Source organism: Globicephala melas, chromosome 3, assembly GCF_963455315.2.
Source record: "Globicephala melas chromosome 3, mGloMel1.2, whole genome shotgun sequence".
Classification (NCBI taxonomy): Eukaryota; Metazoa; Chordata; class Mammalia; order Artiodactyla; family Delphinidae; genus Globicephala; species Globicephala melas.
Window position 1 is genome coordinate 87870273 of NC_083316.1, and position 23611 is coordinate 87893883.

The 23611-nt window shown below is 37.0% G+C and overlaps 1 protein-coding gene across 1 annotated transcript in view; it reads right to left on the minus strand.

The window, feature by feature from the left end:
- The window catches only part of FBXL17 (F-box and leucine rich repeat protein 17), a 478538-nt gene that overhangs the window by 301130 nt on the left and 153797 nt on the right, over nucleotides 1-23611 (minus strand). The window contains exon 6 of the mRNA XM_030869915.2: nucleotides 10558-10688. Coding sequence (XP_030725775.1) covers nucleotides 10558-10688 — 131 coding nt within the window. The remainder of the gene's footprint in view (nucleotides 1-10557; nucleotides 10689-23611) is intronic.

Below are 23611 nucleotides of genomic sequence, written 5' to 3' on the forward strand. Positions count from 1 at the left end.
CCTAAATTTCTTGTCACAGACCCGGAAAGTCACAAAGTAACTGCTATCAAGACTTCCTTTAACAGGTGTGTCTCTCAAAGATTCACTCGGAGAGCCACAGTCCTTAATACAATCTAATCTATTTGCTTTGGATAATTTCATCGGGCAGGACAGGCCACTAAACACGCTGCGTGATAAGAATGGCTCCTTAGGGAAGGAGAGAGATGAAAGAAATAGCTACTTGCTGTTTGACAATATGGTGAACAGAGAAGCAGTTTGGGGAATGACTAATTCCCCCACTAATGACATTCCTACATTTCCAATGAAGAACTGATTCCTAAAGTTCCCATTTTTTTTTTGCTGAGGTTCTGTTACAACATGGCTTCATGCAGAAACAGTTGGAAACTCAAGTCGTTTTCAATTTTAGACAAATTGGTGCTGCCCAAATTATAATGCTCAATAAAGGAAAACTTCAATAACATGAGGTATGCCTAATCTGTTTTTTAAGACATTTAAAAATCCTGATTATGTTAGGACAAGCCATACAAGAACCCCGAAACACATCTGTTAGAGAAAATGCCACTAGCCAGTGCCATCTTCGGTGGTTATTTCTCCCTCTGTGTGAACAAACCTCCTTAGTGTGTGCATTATTGAAACGAGATAATTCTTCTTGATAATTAGAGATTAAAGATAACCCTGTGCTACAGTTGCTGAAAAGGTAATCTACTCGATTTATTTTTAAAGGGAAACTTGTGTGCTAAAATACTCCTATTTTGCTTTAATTATTTCCAAGTCCCACATGGGTGATACATCTACTATATAGGTTCATATGGAATAATTACCATTTTTGAAAAATAGTGACAATTCTAACATTCTTTAATTATATTGCTTACTAATCTTAATTGCCACGATTTCAAAAGACAGTTCCAAAGTGCATCTTGAACAAACAGAAAAGCAATTAGCCTAAATTAATTGCTTTGCTGATGTGATTTGCAGTAGGTATGCTTGGTGGTTTTGAAACTCCTGCCACTGCTTTCACAAGTTGATGTTCTGATGATTTTTTAGCCTATTTTTGCACAAGAGTAATTAACCAGATAATTATTCTAATGTGAACCTGGACTTAAATCAGTATGTTTAGATTCATAGTTACAATTAACCAAATATTAAACATACATTTAAAGAGCAGCACTTAAAAGTGCTACAAGGAAGAATGAAGAAAAAATATGCAAGTTTTTTCATATAGCCATACTTTTCTCACCAAGAAACAGAAAAAAAAAGCTGTAACTGTCTCCTCTGCCTCTTTTCAATTAATACAAGGTGTCATTACATATGAAAAGCAAATGAAGTTTCTGGATCTTCATTTAAAAGTATTCCAAAGACTCTATTAAAAAAGCAGAAACCAACGATTCAACATTAAAGCCTAGGTATTGTTCAAAAAACGAAGCTATGGCTTTCAGATAAAAAGCATGCAATACATAAAGCAAGCTCTATCTAAATCAAGACAACGACATTGTCCTCACTTTATTAAGTATCAACTTTATTCAGAAATAAGTAAATCTGGAAGAAGGAGGACATGTGAACCAGTTGCCTGGATTTTGGCCAGAGTTCAAGCCAAATTTAAAAACAGACTTATCCATCCTACAAAAGCAACATTTATAACTCCCTCAACACGTAGGTATTAAATCGCTTCTCTGAGCTGGGCTCTATGTGAGGTTCCAGGGGCTGAGGCTGGGGCAGAGGGCCAAAGATGAAGACGCAGATTCGCCCTTGCAAAGAGAGAGATTCATAAACAAAACATGACACAGCCACACAATGATATATGCCACCAGTAGACTGATGGGCTATGGATTCAGCCAACAGTAACGTGATACAGCACTTCATTACAACCACCATTATTATTTCATCTTTTCTTTAAATATAAAGGAATTCACATTCACTTTAAGGGAAATTATTAGCAGTGCAACTATAACTGTTAATGAAACAAGTTTGCTTTTGTCAACTTCAATAAGCAAGGAGTTACTTTATACTACCTTAAACTAAATATTTTATCAGTTGAGGAATGATAAACATAAAACTTTTCCATCTTCATGAGACAAAAAGGTTCAAGCTGAAAGTACTCTGTCAATTCTTCATGTCTTCATGTATTCTTTTTTAATTTCTGAAAGGACCGTCATACGGAAAGTAGCCCAGGCACATACATGTCAGCTCTGCCATTTTTAATTAATACCAATCAAGTTCCAGCTATTTCTCCTCTGGTTAAACATGTGTGTACCTATCTTCTAAGATATTTCTTTATGCCACTGTTTATAAAATATTTTAGGCTGAAGCAAAATCTCTTGCACTAAATTAATAACTAATTACAGGAGATATTTATCATCTCAAGCCTTTTACAAGGAAATTGTCAGATTTAATCACCTTTCTCATATTTTTACTATTTACTGGGCTTCATTTATCATACATTTAAAAATTTTGACAACAGTGAGTTATTTTAATTACCATTTCTGGTTGGGGATTAAGAATAAGAAAACAGCTGGGGGGAAGAGGGGGGAGGGCAGGAAGTCATAAATTTGTCCCAACAGTCAATAAACTATTTTCATTTTCATCAATAAGTGAAGATTTTGTTCATTGTTGCTAATTTTAAAATGGGTTTTGAGGTTAGGAAGCCTCCAAATTTATGCGTATACAGCACTGCATTCATCATCATATATTGATACATTGTGACCCATTCTTTCCCATAATTTGATCACGAATTCTGATTCATAACACATAAGACATAATTTTTTAATCCCACAAACTAAGTGCTTAAAATATACATTTACTCATCTTTATATTGTCTTAAAAACACAAAATCAGTGGCAGCATTTAGAATAGCACATCCAGGAATACCAATAATATGATTCTATAAAAGCTCTGTTAATTATTATTATTTGCAGAAATGTTTACTTATGCATTATTGCTCACTAGGAACCAAAGACAAAGCAGAAATTGAAAATTACCATTATACGTTGGAACTATCATAAAAATTCACGTTTTTCTATACGACAAAAATGTGAACGTGGAGAATCAATAAGACAAACTCTTCCACATCAAATCCAGTTTCCATCCCATCTCCAGAACTGGAGTTACAAATCAAAGCAGGCTGACATAGATGAGATAAAGACGACCTCATATAGATTTCCTTTCAAGTGACTGTACTAGGTTAAATGCTCTAATGTTACATATCAATTAATATTTCCTTTAAAATGATATTCGGCAATTAGAATTATTGAAAGAACCAATATCAGAACCGATACCCAACAGCACTACAAACCAAGCAATGAAAAAGTACCTTTAATTTGAATTTCATCTGAGGATAAATGCACAAATCGCTTTATCAGAAAAACTTCTCCTTCTGTAGAAAAATATCATTAGCTATCTGAAAAATCACATATGCTAGGGAAACTGTACAGATTAGTTATGGCAGTTAGTTTTTACCAAAGGTACTGAAAGCTTCAATGAAGTTAACTTCCTCCTTTTTAACTCAGTAACAACTTACTCAAAGTATATACCACCCAGTATTCTCCTTCACTCTGCAACGATTAATTTGTTACAACTGACAGAGAGCATTTATAGATAATAAACTATTTGTAAAAGTAAATGTGTATCATCACATGCTTAAATATCTACTCAAAATTCATTCTGAAATTCTTTTTGATATCAAGTATGAGCTAGATGTGGTATAAGACACAAAAATGAGCAATACTTTCTACTTTTCTTCAAGAAACTTAGTAAGAAATGAAGAGTGTTTATAAATGGAGTTGTTGGGGGAAAAATTGCTTTTTATTACAAAATTAGATGTTTTTTAAATCTACAGGTCTTATCTAAAACTTTTACCGCTCAGATACCCCATACGGAAAAGAGAAGGCAACACTCTAATGATGCTCAGAATGATCAAGCATAGCCTGAGGTAGGATGACCACATAGCTTATCATCCAAAGCAGGACATCTGGAACACAGAAAGGAGCAATGGCAGCGCAAGTGCTAACCCTGACAGAATTCCAAAACAACAGGAATGGGCTGAGACTGTCCTGAGCAAATCAGGACATTAGGTCATTAGGTCTGAGTCAGAATAAGGTACTGGGAGACAGGGAGCCCCTCGTGGCTAGAGCTTGGACTTTGAAGACACGGAAAAATGGGTTCCAGTCTTGGCTCCACCACTTACTAGTTGAGAGCAGTCTAACCTTTCTGGACCTTAATCCCTCCATTTAAAAAGGAGGTTAATTTCTTCCTCAGGGCTGTTGTAAAGATTAAATGAAACACAGGGTGTAAACACTTAGCACACTGTATGGCACAGATTGTAATAAATGGTAGCTATTATTAGCTGTTGTTATTATCCTTGGTTAAAAAACAAAAGAGAGAAAATATTATACCCTCCAATCTCAGGGGCACTACAAAAAGCAATCATGGTTTTAAAGAGAGGGTCTAATGGATAGAAGGACACCTAAGGCATCATTTTTGAAGATGGTTAGGGGGCCTGAATAGTAGTTACCCCAAAATCATACTATTCTTCTAGGGATGGTCTTACAAATAACTGTGACTATAAAAGAGAGTATCAATAATAAGCCAACCTCAAACAAGCGTCACTAGCTCAGAAAGGCTCCATTCTGTCCCTGCAGCTCTCCTAGAACTCAGTAAAATATATTCATCCTTTTTTAAAAAATATGGATATAGAACATACTCAAAACTATGTAGTAAATTACGGAAATAACTAAAATTCAGATTTACTAAAACTCCACCTAACCAGCCCTACCACATTATTAGGCACCAAAAGTATGCAGATAGACTGCTCAGCATTCTGCACTGGCAGGAGAGCGCTGCTCTAAATACCACCATGGAGCTGCTTCTATGGGCAGCATTATTTTTACCACCTCTTTATTTCCAAGTTTTCATGCTTTTATAGGAGCAAATTGTTCAAACTTCACACTCAATACTCCAAGGTGAAAAGTATTCCTCTCCTCCAGATCACTTAACTTTAATAGAAAACAAAATATTCTCCAACTCAAATTCAACCATGCCTGCTGGATTTAATGGATAGGTTTGTCCCCCTTGGGGAATCTTTGAACCTAAGTCTCTAGGAGAATTAAGTAATATTAGGGGATTGAAATGAAATAAAATTCTAAGTCCACTGTGACGTGACATTCACAGGAAGATGGTAGATTATCCACCCAGTCCTCGAACACTTATAAGTACAATATATAGCATATGTTCACAAAACAATTCTTGGAAATAAAACACAATGGGCACTCAGCAAATATTTTATATCACCAACACCTGCTCAAATCCTCTTTGAACTTTATTTTAAATGTCACCGTTTTTTATTGAATCAACGGAAATTTTAAAGAAGAAACAGAATAAACATCCAGAGAAGATCAAGGGAGTTAGAAAAATCTTTATAGAAAGCCTCATTGAGTGTTACATGAGCCAGGATGCTGTCAGTCTCCCTGAAAGGGGTGGTGGAGTAATCTGTCACTCTACAACTTCAATCTCAGTATACCTAAAAGACTAAAAAGGGCTCTGCGCAGAAAAAGAAAAGAGAAAGAATAGTCTTAAGATTTTTCTTAATATTATAAACAAAGGAATTGTGAATCAAATACTAAGCATTGCAAATGAATTCATTTTAAATCACAGGCTTGAAGTTGGAGTTAATTTAGTAAACTAGTTCAACTCTATTATTCAGGAAACTGTTTTAGAACACTCGTTTGAACACTAAGTGGGAGTGAGTTCTCCATTTTGGAAGGCAGTCAATGAAAACGAAGGTTTTAATTTATTTTAAACTGAATTCTGTCTCCCTCTGTAACTTCAACATGTTGGTCAAAGTTCTGAGGCCTGAAATAATGAAGAACTAATTTAGGTAAACTAATCAACTCTATATTATCTGTTAACATATGTTATCAGACTCAATTTAAAAAGAACTACTTGATTTAAAATAAGAAATCTTTACCTAAAAATCTCTACATTCTGGATTTCAATAAGGGAGAATTCAATTCGTAGACTGGGTAAGGAACAAGTAGATAATACAAAAAAATAGGTCATGCTGGGTGGGAATAGTAGAAATATTGGAGAATGGCCAACGAGAAAAGCCCATTACTCACCCTGGAAAAACTGTTGACATGAGAAAATGTGGGTCCAATGTTGCTAGATTTGCAACTTTCCCAAGAGAAGGCCAAAATTCAGAATTTTTATGTGAACTACCCCAATTTTTTTAAGTTGGTAACTAATTCAATTTTTAAAATATTGTATAGGCCAAACAAAACAGCTTTGTGGACCGGACTCAGCTGAGCCCACCAGTTTGCAATTTCAAAATGATGGTATTCAAAAGTTTTACTTAAAGAGAAGATATTTATAGTTACTATTCTAAACACAAGTACATATAAAGTGAAAGAGTAACATATTGTAAACGTTATTTTATACTTGAAAGAAACTGGTTGCAACAGTCTCAGGTTTAAAAGTCCTCAAATTTTAGAGTGTCCACTGATGCAACAGCTGCCTTTACATAAATATATGATTCATACAGCAAATTAACTCCTTAAAGAAGGTATCCTTAGTTATCCATGTTCAACAAACTTATACATTCAATTTTGTTTTAAACTGCAAATTCAAAGAATAAATCTCTAGCTAGGCAAGTTCAACTAGTTGGCAGCATAACTGGCTTTAACAACCAGCCTGACTTTTGCTGTTTTGTGACTTTAGCTGACGGATGCTAGAGAATCTTTCACTTCTCTTGTATTGTTATCTTCTACTGTCTTCCTAATTCATGAGCAAGCATGGTCAATTGTCAACGAAAGAATCATATATTAGATAATGGGTATATACATTATATGATCAAATTTTATTTTCGGGACTAACGTTAAAAATTGAAATTAGGTAGATTAATTCTCTCTTTGGTAGCCAATTTAAATATTAAAAATAGCTTCCATAAAGATCTATTAAAATAAATTAGATTTCACTTAATTCTTCTTGCCAAAAAGAAAAGCCATTATAGGCATATTACTATAAAGATGCTCAGAACCATTCCTTTTTCATATATCTTTTTTTTACATTCAAAGCATGCTGCTTCTGGACTCTATACCAAACATACAAAAACAATGAAGACCAAATTGAATGTGAAATAACAAAGGATTTACATCAAATACAAGTAGACATTCCAATAAACTTACAGTCAGAGAGAGTAGAGGAGACATAATAACCAGATGTTTAATTTAAATCATTGATAGAAATAGTCAGCGTCGTCTTTTCATAAACCACTTGGATTTGATTTGTATTCAAAAGCAATGGTAAATGTCAAACGACTACTAAGACCATCCTTCTGAATACAAGAAAATATCACGCTGTTTAACTCTCTAAACACAAAAAGTCCTTTTAGAAAACAAAGATAAAGAACAGCATGTCTTAGTCACACAGATCAATTCAAGAACCACAGAATGCTAAAAGGTTTCATGAGCTTAACAGTAAAGACCTTCAATTGCTAAATATTTTAAAATTTTGAGCTTCAAAAAAAGTTTATTGATAAAATCTTTTAAAATCCAGCATAAATCTTATATCTAAAGATCTGGGAAGAGTATCAAAGTGTATCTTCATGTGAGGAATCCTTTATTAAAGCTAGCAGCATTAAACATAGATCCTTTTCACAGGTATTAAGTTTAAAATAGTATCTAAAGGTTCTATTGTAACTTTATTATGAAAGAAAATGACGAAATTAGTCTAAAAAAAAACTAAGAATGTTACATATAAATGTCAATTGTATGTGAACCTAGCTATGAAATGGAAATTGACTCATCAGCCATTTGCTTTTTCTTGTTTGTCCCCATCCAGTTTTTACTGCAGCAAAGATGTAAAATACATACAACTGGAAAAGCCAAAGAAAAGTCAAACAAATGGGCTAAATTTAATAGGAATAGTATGACCTTCCGCTGACAAAAGATGTTGAAAGGATTAAATGAGAACACATGTAAAGTGCCTATCAATTACCTGGGTGATACAGGTTACCTTCCTCCCCTCTATCCTTACAAGGCTCACTATTATCTCACTCATTAAGTCTTATGTCACCTAAAGAGAAAACCTTCTGAGAGCAGCAGGGACTCAGTGCTCCACAGTCTGAGACACAGCACCAAGTATTTAGTAGGGGGTTAATAAATGCCTCCTGATTTACTAGCGGATAATAATAATGAACAAATGTAAAACAGACGCTAATTGATAGGCTAAATGCATTAGTGCAGTCCAGTGTCCTCTATATGAAAGGTTACTAACCCATCTCGGCTAAGTGCTGAAATTATAATTAAGTCTGATGGGAAGTCCTAGATTTATACCAATATAATTACAAATATTACTTAGCTTAGTGATAGAGTATGGCAAGAACAATGAGCTGAGTAATTTAGATGATACTACAAAGTGGGTTTTAATGTTTGAAACTCCTATTACAGTACACAGGATAAGTGCAAGCAGTGTAATTAAAACCTAAAAGAGTCTGATCTTTAAAACTCTACCGCTCAGCCTCATTAAAATGCATGTTTTCTCAATTAATCCAAACTTTTCCATTAAAAACATAAAAATACACTTTCATTCCTTGCAAATAAATCTCTACAGTACAGGTATTTAGGATCAAATACCAAATAACCATTATAATTAGGAAAAAAATGACTGAAATAGCAAGAGATCTGAGTAGATGGAACCTAAGAAAGAGAAGGTGAGGGCTGCCCGCTTTTTTATTTGTAAATACCCAGTTGTGGCTAAATAAGCATTTGAAGAGCTAAATGATGAGAAATCTCTGAATATCTTTGTGTAAATAATACAAACCTAAGCAAAATGTTTACCGAGCAGATAGCCCTTATAGTCATATATGGACTGCATCTAATTTACCTCTGTAGGCTCCAAGTACTGAGTCTTCTATGCATGGACATAGAATACTGTTGTGGAATGAAAGGCAATCGTTTTCATAACCATATTGTGGCACAAATAGTTTTCACCTTTCAATCTGAAGCATTACCAAGAAGTTTACCTCAATATTAAGCTAATGCTAAACACCTAAACCACAGGATGATGTTTTTCATGTACTTTATTTTATTAGTTATTATGAAAAACACTTAAAAGATTATTTTTAAGTTGCCACATAATTGGCTATGTAGGCGAATGTTGATTATAGAGAATAATTTAATTTTTAAAATTTTCATCAATTTTCTTTAGATTTTGATCCACCTCACATAGTGACTGTTACTCAAAAACAATAAACACCTTTTATAAATGATGATCATGGGCCAATTCTGGATTAGTAAATTTTTCAAGAAAAATTTTACTAAGAAAGAGCTAAGTCAAAAGCGATCACATAATTTAAAGAGCAATGCAGGGTATTTTATAAAAATGTCACTAGAGGGCTTCCCTGGTGGCGCAGTGGTTGAGAGTCCACCTGCCGATGCAGGGGACACGGGTTTGTGCCCCAGTCTGGGAGGATCCCACATGCCGTGGAGCGGCTGGGCCCGTGAGCCATGGCCGCTGAGCCTGCGCGTCCGGGAGCCTGTGCTCCGCAGCGGGAGAGGCCACAGCAGTGAGAGGCCCGCGTAACGCAAAAAAAAAAAAAAGTCACTAGAATTTACCATACTTGGGGAAAACGTAGTCTACACGATTTTATTGTTAAAAGTATAAAAGGAAATTAAAAGTGAAAGGGGGAAGTGTATTGAATTTAAAGCATTATCCCACACAAACTTAATAAACCTCTGCTCTAATTTGTGAAAAATATTTAAATCTAAATAGGTTCTAATTATAGCTGAAATAGTGCTGTCTATTTTGAAAGCAAAGTATTTTTGGTGGCCTAACTTTTTTTAAAAATTTATTCTTGAAAAGTTACTGGGCAAGAATCTTATCTCACGCTTATATTTAAGAATCCACCTAAACTAATCAGCAGTAGTAGAGTAGTGCTAACTCTGCAGCTGTTTTCATTATAAAGAAATCTATTTTCAAGGGTTCTTGCATCTTTTTATTCCCTTCATTAAATATTTCAGAGAAAAACTGGTTTATCTTTGTTTGTTTTTAAAACTACCCATTTTACACATTTTTACACTACATATTAAACTGTCCATCACATGACTTTCATTTTCAAAACAAATTCTATTTATACAGAAAACAAAATGTCATCCTTGAGAAAGGATCTGAATGCATAATGTTTGAAACAGTTTCTCAGAACCATTTTCCTTGATAAGTGAGAAGTAAAATTAACACAAAAGTTGCAAAAATATTAAAGTGACAAATAAACAATATGTCTTGGGTGGGTGACAAAGAGAAAATTCAATAGACTTCTATTATTGTAACTGTTCAGGCAAACATTTGAGTCTTAGCACATAAAAACCTTGTTGCAAATATAAGCAATGGATGGGTTAAAAGTATACTTCTAAATGGTTTTCAAAACTTAAACATATCTATTTTAAAAGTCATGGCTTTATCACCTTTTCATCAAAGTAGACATGCCTTATTATAATGATAATCAGTACTTGGTACATAGAGCACATGTTTCCCTATGGAAAAGTATTTTTAAGATGTTACAATGGTTACCTGTCATTTATGATCCAGTTCAGGCAGAGATTGAGAGAGCTTAGATTTTTGCACCTCTTGACAATTTCCATCACGGTTTCATTATCCAGTTCAGTGATATGACGTAGGTCCAAGCTGGAAAGGTTTCTTAGCTAATGAGATAAATAAAATGAAAGATGAGAAATATAAATACTACATTCATCCTCAAAAACTATAAATATACTTTATTATAGAGTATCACTGTACAATAGACAACAGTCTAGAATCATCTGATTAAACTAAATGGTTACATAATATTTTAATACTAAATTAGAAATGAGGTCAGAAATCTATGATGAACAAGTGAATGGCAACAAACATGAAAATCAAATAGATTTATTGAGGCATCATAAAAATCAAAAAAGTTAGCAGTCTAATAGGTGGGAAAGCTGTTAAATCTCTCACATAATTACCCACAATTTGACAGGCTTATTTTCTTCAACATTGTTCCATTTCAGATATTTATCTTCGTGATTATAATGTCACTTTTGTATAGGTTTTCTCTTTTTTTTAAAGATAAAATATGAGTAAGTGGTTAATTCAGAGATATCTTGGTGATATTTTATCAATGTACTCCAAATTGCAGTATTATGGGTTGTATGTTCCACTATGTGAAAAGCAATATAAAACATTGTTTAAGAAGTAAAGATTTTCTCCATGTACCACCTTCCCTATTTGTTCACTTTCTCTACTCCTTTCTTGATGTTTCCTGCCTTCCCCTGATGTTGTCTCCAAGGAAAATTAATAATATCATTTACACAAAGATGGTAGGATCTTAATTATCCTCTTCAAATAAACTGTATCTCAAATAAGCTATTTTTGCTTAATAACGTGCAAAGAATTAATTTGGAAGCATGTGGTATACCAAATAACACCCCTCCCAAGGATATCTATGCCCTAATATGCTACCTCAAATGGCAAAAGAGACTTTGCAGATGTGATTAAAGTTACGGATTTTGAGTTGAGGAGACCACCCAGGGTAGGCCCAATCTAGTCACGTGAGTCCTTATAAGCAGAGAACCTCTCCCAGCTAAAGTCAGAGAGATGCGAGGGAGGAAGATGCAGGGGACATTTGAATTGTGAAAGGGATTCAACCTGCCTTTACTGGCTTTGTGTCTGGAGGAAGAGGGCCAGGAGTCAAGGAATGTGGGCAACTTCTAGAGCTGACAGCCAGTAAGAAATCTGGACTTCAGACCTACAACCTTAGGGAACTTAATTTCCTCAAAAACCTGACGGAGCAAGAAAACAGATTCTCCTCTCGATCTTCCAGAAAACAATACAAGGTGGATGATTTTAGTCTGATGAAACCTGTGGTGATCTTCTAATGAACTATGAGATAATAAATTTGTGCTGTTTTAAGCTGCTAAGTGTGCGATAATTTGTTACAGCAATAGAAAACTAGTACATGGCCTTTCCAGCACCATCAGGGAGCCCTCCAGGAGATGGCAGTCTTCTCTAGGCCACCCTCAAGTCCTGCTGTAGCGGAAGGAGGTAATTCCTGCATGAAGCTGACTTGCAGGCGTAAGAGCAGTGAGTGAGGCGAGCTTCGACCCCAAGAGAAGAGAAGACACTGGTATTGCCGCTGCTGTAGGACAAAAGGGAAAGAAACACTCTAAAGCAGCACCATCCCAGAGAACTTTCTGCAATGATGGAAGTGTTCTCTAATTCTGCTGTTGAATATGGTAACCGCTAGTCACACGTGGCTACTGAGCACTTGAGACGCGACTAGTGTAAGGAAGGACCGGAATTTTTTTTTTTTTTTTTTTTTTGTGGTACGCCGGCCTCTCACTGTTGTGGCCTCTCCCATTGCAGAGCACAGGCCCCGGACGCGCAGGCTCAGCGGCCATGGCTCACGGGCCCAGCCGCTCCACGGCCTGTGGGATCTTCCCGCACCAGGGCACGAACCCGTGTCCCCTGCACCGGCAGGCGGACTCTCAACCACTGCGCCACCAGGGAAGCCCGACCTGAATTTTTTTATCTTATTTAATGTTGTTTAGTTTGCATTTACTTTTTATATCTGTGGCCAGTGGCTACAGTGTTGGATAGAGCAGCTGTGGAGAACTGGGTCTGCCAGGTAGCACGCACACCCTCCTCCCCACCTCAGCTCACAGAAAGGCTTCATGCAGAGTCCCTGCCCACTGCTCTGATGCATGTTGCAGGGCTACGGAGAGAAACAGGGATGGCTAAGAGGGTGAAATGCGAAAAGGTCCACAACAGTAGGGAACGTTTTCTAGTTGAGACAGCAAGCCTCTGTCACTAAGGCTGAATTCTGAGCCTTCAGCACGAGATTCAGGAAAACCTCTCTGCAATTAGCCTCTCAGGTCAGATGTTCCAAGAAGTCGCCGTCCAGTGTGGGACTCAGGACAACACGAGAGAACGGAGGCAGGACCAGGAAAGAAGAAATGGGTTGGACAAAGTTCTTCCTCAAGTTACCATGGACTGAGGCTTTACCAACATCAGAACATTGTTGGTACTTGGCAACCAAAGCATAACGAAAGGGAACAGACTCACCTTTGTTAAACAAACAAAACAAGAAACAAAAACAAACAAAATGACAGACTGCTCTGGCTGTCTCAGCAGCTCCATACAGTTGACCAGTCAGAACCTGGGCTGACTCGCTGCTTCCCCTTCCTCAAGGGTCTCCTCACTCCACTGTCTGAGAGCTATACCCAACACCATGCCCAGAGCCCATAGGTGGGCTGCTTGGGCTCTAGCTTTATACCCCAAACATGGCACCTGATTCCTATCCTTGACCTCTCTACCTACCACAGATAAGGTAGGCTGGTATTAAACAAAACCGCAAAAATGTTTCGAAGTACCTAAAGGAACAATAACCAAAAGACTATATAAAATACAAAACAGATAGCAAAATAAGTTTCTAATAATCTTTCAGACATCATTAAAGTCATTTAAAGAATCAAAGGGCTGATGCACGTGCTCCTTGCTATGCTTTCTTCCCTCCCAACTCCTGACGTATCTCCATGTGGTGATGGAAACAGAAATCATCCAGAATAACAGCTAGGCTTGGAGGAAAGTACAAGGTTGTGAGGCCGGTACCCATGTCTTTTATGAAAGAGCAGGAGACACAAGGAGTACAGAGAAGACTGCAATGAAACAGGAGAGACAATGGTAATGCCAAATGGACCAAGTCTCAAGTCTCGATATTTTGTTAGTTATATTTGTTGTTGTTATTTTTCACAAATGTTGGAAGAGCAATGGTCTGGAAGCAGCCATGGAGAGCAAAGAGGATCCTGCCTCCACTTTCTGACCCTGAGAGACACAGTGAGAAAATAAACAGGTATGGTAGGTAAAATTCTAAAATGACTCCAAGGACCCATGCCCTAACATAATCCCTGACCTTGAGTGTGGGCAGGACCTTATAAGGAAAAGTAAAAGGATTTTGCAGCTATAATTAAGATCCCTGACCAATTAAACACTGAATTAGTCAAAAGACAGTATCCTGGATGGGCCTGGCCTAATCAGTTGAGCTCTGACAGAGGGTCTAGAGGTCAGAGAGATTCTCCTGCTGGCCTCGGAGAAGTGAGCAACCATGTTTTGAGAGGGACTGTGAAAGGCCCTGTGAGAAGACCACGTGGCTAAGACCCTCAAGACCGAGAGCAGTCCCTGACTGACGGCTAGAAAGAAAATGCGGACCTCAGTCCTATAACTACAAGGAACTGAATTCCTCCAGCAACTACATGAGCTTGTAAGAGGATCTAAACTCTAGAAAGAGATGCAACCCCAACTGACACCTTGATTGTGACCTTGTGAGACCCTGGAAAAACCAAGTTGCAGCATCTGGACTTCTGACCCATAGATATAGTAAGATGATAAATACATGTGGTTTTAAGATGCTATGTCTATGGTAATTTGTTGTACAGCAATAGAAAATCAATACAGAAGGGCTATAGGGGACTCTGTATACTTGAAGAGAAGTCAGGTTTCTCCTAAGACAAGGGGGAATATCCTTGGCCACTTTAAACTCTGAGGCTCACTGCCCTTCTTTAGCTACATATGTTCACAAAAGCTTAGAAGGAGATGCTTGCTCCATTCAGCCTTCTATCTAGGTGTATCTTCAGTAGCCAAGAAAACACTTCCCGGGAAGACAAGTAACGCTGATGTGGTCACTCTTATTAGCTCCACATTGGGGAACTAAATTTCTCAAACCAGTCTTCAATCATGGAAAGATGACTTTAATGGAAATCCTTTATGAAAATGTTTGCATAGCTCCTGGCTTTCAATTCATATTCTGAGAACAGTCACATATTTCCTATACATATCTTAATACCACAAGGTAACTGTCTTTTCACTTTCACTAAACTTTTTCACAAGATTTTGCATTGGAGCCAAACTAGTAGCTAAAATGGTTTCACTGGTCAAGTTTTCTTATTCTTGATTAAGCAAAGATGAACTTATACATGTCAAGGATCAGAATCACTGTTAAATTTGATATCCCTCTTAATGTTCCCCTCAGTAATGTACCCCGTATTTCTATTTTCTATATAAAAATCACCATTTCTTATGACTATAAATGGAGTATAATCTATAAAAATTTTGAATCACTCTTGTACACCATAAACTAATATAATATTGTCAACTATACCTCAATTAAAAAATCACCATTTTCTAAAGCCACATTACTTTTATAGTTAGCTTTTTTTACAGGGTATTTTTGATCCCAACACCCCCAAAATTTTCATAGCTACTGTTCTGGGAACATGTAAAGAATGAAGTAGCTTCTGTGAGTTGCAGGTACTGGGCGGCTTGCTGAGCTCATGTCCTGACAGCAGCCCCATGTCTGTACCACAGCCAAATCAGAAATACACGAAATGGACCCACAGAGCTGCCCGAAAATATTTTGAAGCATGACCATTAAACCTATGAATGTTGAGGATGCATTTTGCTACGTGTAACCATATGCATATGTGAACTGTTATTAAATATAGCCACGTATAATACACATACAGCATTACTCTATTTTCCCAATTATACTGTACTATACTCACTACAAAGATGAAAATCATAAAAATTCTATCCAGCCACATAAATATCTCCTACACATGCATATTCTAGGGTCTAGCACAGCTTCTGGCACAAAGTTTCTATGTGAATTATGACTTTATCTCTTAGCTTCCTTCACTGTAAAATATCTCATCACAACACTGTGAATGTACTTAACACCACTGAACTGTACACTTAAAAGTGGTTAAAAAGGTAAACTTTTGTTATGTACATTTTACCACAATAAAAAAAAAAAAATTACTTCCTCGACCAGGACCCAGTGGGAGGATACAATAAAGTTCTGTAGGAAAGAAAACTTTATTTGTGCCAGATCGGTCCCCTCATATTAGGGAAGGTAACTGAGGACCAAAGAGGTTTGAATAACTTATTAAAGTGCTGATAATAGGCAGAGAGTCGATGGCAAATCTAAACTATTTTTCGGACTTAGGAAAACCCAAAGATATCTTCTAGAACTAATGGAATAGCAAGAAGTAACAATTCCAGAAACTATCTATATGTGATAAAATTCTAATTCTAGTTCATTGACTCCTGAGCTTTCAGAAATCCTACATCCATGCCCATTCATCAGTTCAAGGTGGGTCAGATGATGACACTGGGCCACTTGTGGCTGATACTGCCCTGTATTTATTGTCCATAAACCGAGCATTCTTTCTCTTCCAATGGAGCAAAGACTCAAACATGAGGAAACAAGTTTACTTTGGCTCTCACATGCCAGCTTTCTACTGAGATCTTGAAGAGTGTTTTGCCCTCGGATTCAATTAAGGCTCATTTTTCATGAGCTGACAGTCACTGACTACGCTTGTGTCACCTTCTCTATGACCACATTGGCCAGTTCAACTTGAAATATGACAGTATCCAAAGGCAGTTCCAGGAGGTTAATTCCTGGTAACCGGCATCAATATACGACATATGGAGCACCTCTAAGGGGCGTGGCATTTTTATTCAGAACCCCACAAACAGCTCTGTCAAATTCATCATATTCCCTCCCTTGCTATGGGAATTTCATAATAGTGCCCTCCAGCGTTTCAAAAAAGCTACCTAAAATAATCCTTCATAAACAAATAATTACATTTAGGAAACTGACATTTTAATTAAACTTACTTTCCCTTACAAATTCACTGGTAGTCTTGGGTTACACAAATCACAGAGGATTTGAATAAGCAAAGCCATACCACCAGGATCTTTTAAATGCTTCATTCCAATTTTTAAACAGCTCCATAAGGTATTTTAAAAGAAATTCAAGTCAGAATGTAGAATGCAGGTAATCAACTTTCAGTTTAATACTGCTTTTATTGCGAAAAAATATTACTTATAGCCAATTCAGGTTAAAGGCTAAAATTAGTCAATGATTGTATGGCTGTGGATGTACTTAAGAATAAAATGAGACACTAAAATGTTACCTAGGAAACACAGACTGGGAGGATTATAAAAAGACCTCAAATAGCTTCCAAATTTTGTTAAGACTCTGGAAAAGTAAAAAATGAAACAAAATCCTCAATTGTGCAGGTTGACTAAAGGGGATGAAGCAACATAAGAGGACTCACAGTACCTTGGCAAAGGCAGCAGGGATGTTCCACTGTTTCAGACTAACGAGGATAATTTACGTGAAGCCAGTTGGAGGAGATAATTTTTGAAAAGAATAAAAACTTCTGTATAGTTAAATATGTTCAAATGTCAACTAGTACCTAAATTACTTCTTGCCAGCCCTGTGGATGTTGGCTTCATTGTGACTGAGTTTCAAAGCAATCTGTGTAATCTTTAGGGAGCAAAGTCAAGGGTTAAGACAGGCTGCTGGGGCTGTAGATCAGCAACACACACTCACCTGCCAACACCTGTCAGGCTGCCAAGATGGGGATCATGGGAGAGACCAAAAGCACAGGGAGACAGAGGGCTCAGAGAAAGGCATTTATAAGAAAGTGGGGAGAGCCACCTATTAAGGACAGGGAGGGAGATACAAGGAGAAAGGGAGGGGCTATAGTAGGGGTTGTGCATGGCAAGACTAAAAATAATAGTAAAGAAACTAAGACTGCTGGGAATGGAATGGAATGGGGCAGAGAGGGAATTTCTGTCCCTGAGCACAGGAAGGCTTCCACACCTCGACAGGTTCTGTTATCTACATTTAGAGAAGAACCTGGTTGGACAAAGGAGAGAGCGAGGGGCATCCCTTCTGCTCATCAACTAGGCTGAACCTCAGTTTGGTTAAGGCTGGTACTCGAGTATGGAGAGAGTAATAAAAGCTAGATAAGTCACATTTCGGACATCAGGTAAATCCTTCCCAGCACCTCACAGAACTGAGACACTCAGGGTATAACTGAAAGCTTTTAAATAGCCTGAGAGCCTGGCAGAGACAATAAAAATTTCTAATTCTAACCATGAAAATAGGACTTCCAGAGTCTGGAATGCTTATCACATCCACAATAGCTACCACGTTAATTCTCTGTCTCCTTCTTTATGTGTTCCTTCCAACCACTGCCTTCTTAATCACAATGGGATGCTGTCTCTTTGCTTTATTTCCAAATCCAAGGCCTGGCTGGTTCTGCCATTCTCCTACTGGATCTGACATCTTTCACCATTTTATTCATTCTCTGTTTCGCTTTCTAGGACACTTTACTCACTGCTTCTCTTCAGATCTATCCCTTCTAGCTCCTTCTTGCCACTTAACCAGCCAGATAAATATTCCTTAAATAACTCTGATCATATCTCCCACCTTCTCTGAAACCTTCACGAAAACAAAAAAACATTTCAACTGCAGAAAGGAATCCCAGAGCTTGCGTATCAAGGCCGTTCACTCTCCATACCTACTATTCCCTGACATCTTAAGTTAAAATAGCTCAAATCTCTTTCTCCAAGTTTTGAGAAGTTATTCTCACTGTGCTCAGAGACCTGTATTCATTATTTAAAACTGAGCTCACTTCCTGATCACTTCAGAGAGAGGAAAAATTAGTGAGTCTTAAAATATAATATACCTGCCTTAACACAAATTACTAACTAGGCAGCCCACAACAGAACTATGCCTTTTAGACAGAAATCGTCAATTGGCAACAACTGCCAAGGGACCAGGGGAACAAACTTTCCTTCCAGCTACCGCTACTTGGGAGTCCCCTCTTTGTTTTCTCCATCTACTCACCTTCCCTTTCCCCTTCCCTTCCTCCTCCCCCACCAGCCCTCCCCGCGCTGTGCTGCTCAGGACCAAGCTCTCATTGCCAACATCTGACATCCAATCCTAATGCTTGAGCTGGTCCAAATCTGCATCTCTGGTGGGGTAGTTGTGGTGCACTTTCATTCATTCATTCATATTTATTTAAATGTTCCTGGGCACGTGGCTCTAACCTTGGCTGCACATTAGGATCATATGGGGAAACTTTTAAAAAACACTAATGACCAGGTCCCATCCTTAGAGGTTCTGATTTAATTGGCTTGGGGTAAGGCTAACAAGTCCTATTTCTGAAAAAGATACCCAGTTGATCTCAGCCTGGACAAGGAACCACTTCCCTAGTTCAGAGCAACTGATATTTAAATCCAGTTACTGAAAGTGTAAAAATAATTTAAAAAGCTCAGCCTCTTCAATCACTCAAAAAAGAACATAGAAGACTATTATTCATATAGTCAGTAACTATTTATTGGGCATCCATTATGTACCAGAAAATATTCCAGCTGCTAAAAACATAGCAGTGAACAAAACAGACAAAAAAATCCCTGTCCATAGGGTACTTATATTTCTAGTTGGAAGGGGGCAGTAGAAACAATAAGTAAACAAATTGTATAGTATGTTAAAAGGTGTTAAGTACTATAGAGGAAAAAAATAAAGCGAGGCACGGCAGATGGGAACCAGTAGGGGGAAGAAAGATGGAGTGTAATTTTAAATAAGCAGTCAAGAATGATCTCATTGAAAAGATATATGGGCACAAGTTTGAAGGAGGTGAGGCAGCAAACAAAACCATGCTGATGCCTGGGACAAGAATAAGTGCAAAGGCCCTGAGGTGGGAACTGGTCTAGCGTTTTGGAGGATTAGTAAGGAGCCAGAGGTTCTGGAGCAGAGTGAATAGAAGGAAAACTAATTAGAGACATGGCCAAAGAGGGGAGCAAAGAAGGGAAGACTGGGTGAGGCCTTGTAGGCCAAAGTAAGGATTTTAGCTTCTGCTCTAAGGAATCTGGGAATTTGGTGGGTTTTAAGCAGGTATGTGACAGGATCTAAGCTACATTTTTAAATGATTATTCTAGCTTCTGTGTAAGTCTAGCTAGACTAGGAGCAATGGTAGAAGCAGATGAAGCTGTAATGAATTAATCTAGTCAAGCAACATCAGTGACCTGGGCCACAGTGACAGCAGCTGGAGGTAGTATAAAGTGATCAGATTCTGGATATATTTGAAATTAGAATCAACAGAATTTTCTGACAAATTAGTTATGGAGCACAAGAGAAAAATAAGAATCAGGGATAATTCCAAGGTTTCTGGTTTGAGCAACTGGAAGGTATTACTGCAATTAACTAAGATGCTTTGGGGACAGGTAGGGAGAGACTTTGGTTTTGAATATACTATATCTGAGATGCCTGTTAGATATCCAAGGAGAGTCAAATAAATGTGGGCCTCATCAGCACACAAGTAGCACTTACACTTCTAAATTTAATATATAAAAGTATTAATTATATATAAATATGCTAAATTCATTAGGTTAGCTAGATACAATCATACTGGCCTTTCAATTTATAGTGAGTAAAAAAATTATTAATTAATTGATTAAACTACTTTGTGGGCATACATACCCAGAGTAATAAAAAATAATACATAGTGGACTAGCATGATTCTAAAAAAAAAGCATTAGCAGCAATATTGTCCCAAGCCACCTGGAGCAGTTACAAGGCGGGCTTCACTTCCTGTCAAAGCATAATTCAGCCTTCACACCTCCAGTACACATCCTCTGTAAAACCTCCCAGGATGCCCACCGTCAGATTAAGAGACTCTGCCCTCTGTACACCCACTGATGTTGCTCATTCTCCCACCACGGCCTTAAACACTGCTTTATAATTTAGTCTAATTAAGTGTATGTTTCTCCCACTAGAGTCTAAGGCAAGCTAATGCAGGTCAGTGACCATGTCTTATTCACTTTTGTGTCACCAGTGCTTCACACAGTACTAGGTGCATCATACGAAATTATTAAATGCTGATTGCTAAATGAGTAAATTTGAAATTAAGAACAAAACATTAAAAATAATTTCATGTACCTAGGTTTCCGTAAACCAGGTCTCCGTTCTTTTAACTATATCGAACGCAGGATCTGCAGCTCTGGAGCTACATGTTTCTAAAAGTGATATATTTGAACATAAACCTCAGTAATACATAAGCATTAAATAATAAAAAACAACATTCTCACTCTACGTAATTAAAGATCATTTTAGAACAAGAAGCATAATCAGTTCTTTATTTTCATGTTCGTTCTTAAAATGAAGAACATTTAAACAGTCTCTGTAAGTTTTCACAGTTTTGATGTGAGTGGCAGGAATTTTGAGTAGTTCACCAAAAAAAAATTTTTTTTTTTTTTTTAGATGTTGGGGGTAGGAGTTTATTAATTTATTTTTGCTGTGTTGGGTCTTCGTTTCTGTGCGAGGGCTTTCTCTAGTTGTGGCGAGCGGGGGCCACTCTTCATCGCGGTGCGTGGGCCTCTCACTATCGCGGCCTCTCTTGTTGCGGAGCACAGGCTCCAGACGCGCAGGCTCAGTAGTTGTGGCTTACGGGCCCAGCCGCTATGCGGCATGTGGGATCCTCCCAGACCAGGACGCGAACTCGTGTCCCCTGCATTAGCAGGCAGATTCTCAACCACTGCGCCACCAGGGAAGCCACCAAAAATTCTAATCACTGTCTTCTGCTGCAGAAATGTGCATATTTGTTAACTGGCTTCCTGTTTTCTTTGTGCAACAAATCAGAATGGATGCTCCGCTCCTCCTCTTCCACTCTGGCAGGCAGCACAGTCTCCAACTGACTTTTTTCTAGGATTTCTTTCTACCAAATCCCTTTCTTTTCTCCATAGAAGATTTCTAGAGCTCATAACAGACTACAAACAGCACTTAAAGTTAGCAGCACTAAGCAGCCCTGTCACTTTTTTACCTAGCAGGAGCTAAGAAAAAGAATTTCTCCTCAGTTAAAAAATAAAACATTCATACTGTTTGACTTAAATAAGAAAAAAATCAAAGCTTAAATAAATTAAGGATAAATTAAGTCAAATGTGAAGCATGCAAGGAAAGATTACTTTGTCTAATTGGACTGGTTGTATACTTCTCTTTCATTTCCTCATACCAAGTTCACAGATCTGTCTTTTTAAAAAAGACAATTCATGGAATTTTGAACCCATTTCAGTCACCTGAATCCACTTATCACACTTCAATGTGTCAAAAGTTTTGGAAATATATTCCAAATAAAAGTTTTACGACCTTATTTTTAAAAGTAGTAAAATAACTGAAATGCCATTAGCCCAAGACAAAAGCTTATCATATCTAAGCCAAGTGACCTGTACATTGACCTCTTGATATTATACTATTAAAGTCAAACAGCCAAATTATTCCATTCTTTATTTCTAAATGTATGAAACTGAAAAACAAAGAAACGACATTAATGATTTTTAATTAAAAATACTCTGGCATATACTGTCATTTTCCAGCATTCAAAAAATGTTACAGAAATGATATACCTACTCTCTAAAATGAAGTGCCTTTTATTTATTTCTTTCTGGTTTAGAATATTCACCTTCACATGGAAAATCTCTTGGGCTTACACTCTCATTTCTGAGCCTTAGACTAAAGTCAAAGTTCAGAGTGAAAGAGGCCCAAAACTTAATTTCAGACATTAGTCTTGCTAATCTGTGACCAGGTACTGTTCACAGAGGAACAGCATGAGGCCCCTTCAGTAGGTACCTGCAGCTTCTCTCTGAGGCTTACCCCATAGGTCTGGAGCACCCTGAGTCATTCAGGAAGAACACAGGTAACCTAGGCATCCATTAGCTTTCTCTTCTCTCAATCTCCAAGCCATTTTTATGAGAAGAAACATTCCAAAATGTATATGTAACTCTGCCCCCCTACCCTCCCTCCTGAAGTCCCCAAATAAAGCCTCAAATACCCCTTCTAGTTGGTATTAACAATCTAATATTTTTATTAACAATCTAAAATGAATTAACAATTCATTGATATTATTAATCTAAATATTAATAAGTCTGATATTAACAATCTAAAAATGAATCAATCAGATCACCCTTACTAGCGAGAAAGAAAAAAATCAGGATGCATGTTTGGAAAAAATACTATTTCTTCCACAATCTTCATTTCTGGCATTATACTTGATACTACGTAAGTGCAACAATCACCTATAATAATAAAAGAATGAACACTTTCCAGGTGAGAAAAATCTTAGAAAACTCAAACTTTTTAAAGCGCATGTAAGGATTCATACTCAAAATCCAAATCAGGAACTCTACAAAACACTGAATCAGGTCCCATTTGTTTTACTTAGTTTTACCTTTGTCCTACAAAAGCAGTTCCAAGAAGCAACAGCATTTGGTTTACAATGTATTTAAATTTGGAATTGACAAATCATACTCAATGTTAAGAGCTGGAATTAAATGATCTAAAATTCTAGGTTAATGACTATGCTATAGGCAGTATATCAGATACCAATAAGAAATAGCACTCAGAAAGAAGGTCTTTATAAAGTTTTCCTTGATTTTAAGTAACATAGAACATGAAACTACATTATTATTAAAAAATGCAAATTTTTCAAAAATGAAGTGTAAAAATTATATAACCTTGATTTATATATTAAAGCACTACTTTCTGATACAAAGAACTAATTCTGTTCTCTCAACCAGTTTCTTCCATCTATGAGTTGAAAAGCTTCAACTAATTGAAATGAAAACTTAAATAACAATATCTAGTATATAGCTAACTTTAAATATCAAAATTTATGATTTACTTTAATATTATGTACTTCTCACATCAACAAAAAGCATGACCAAGATTTTTGAAAATTAA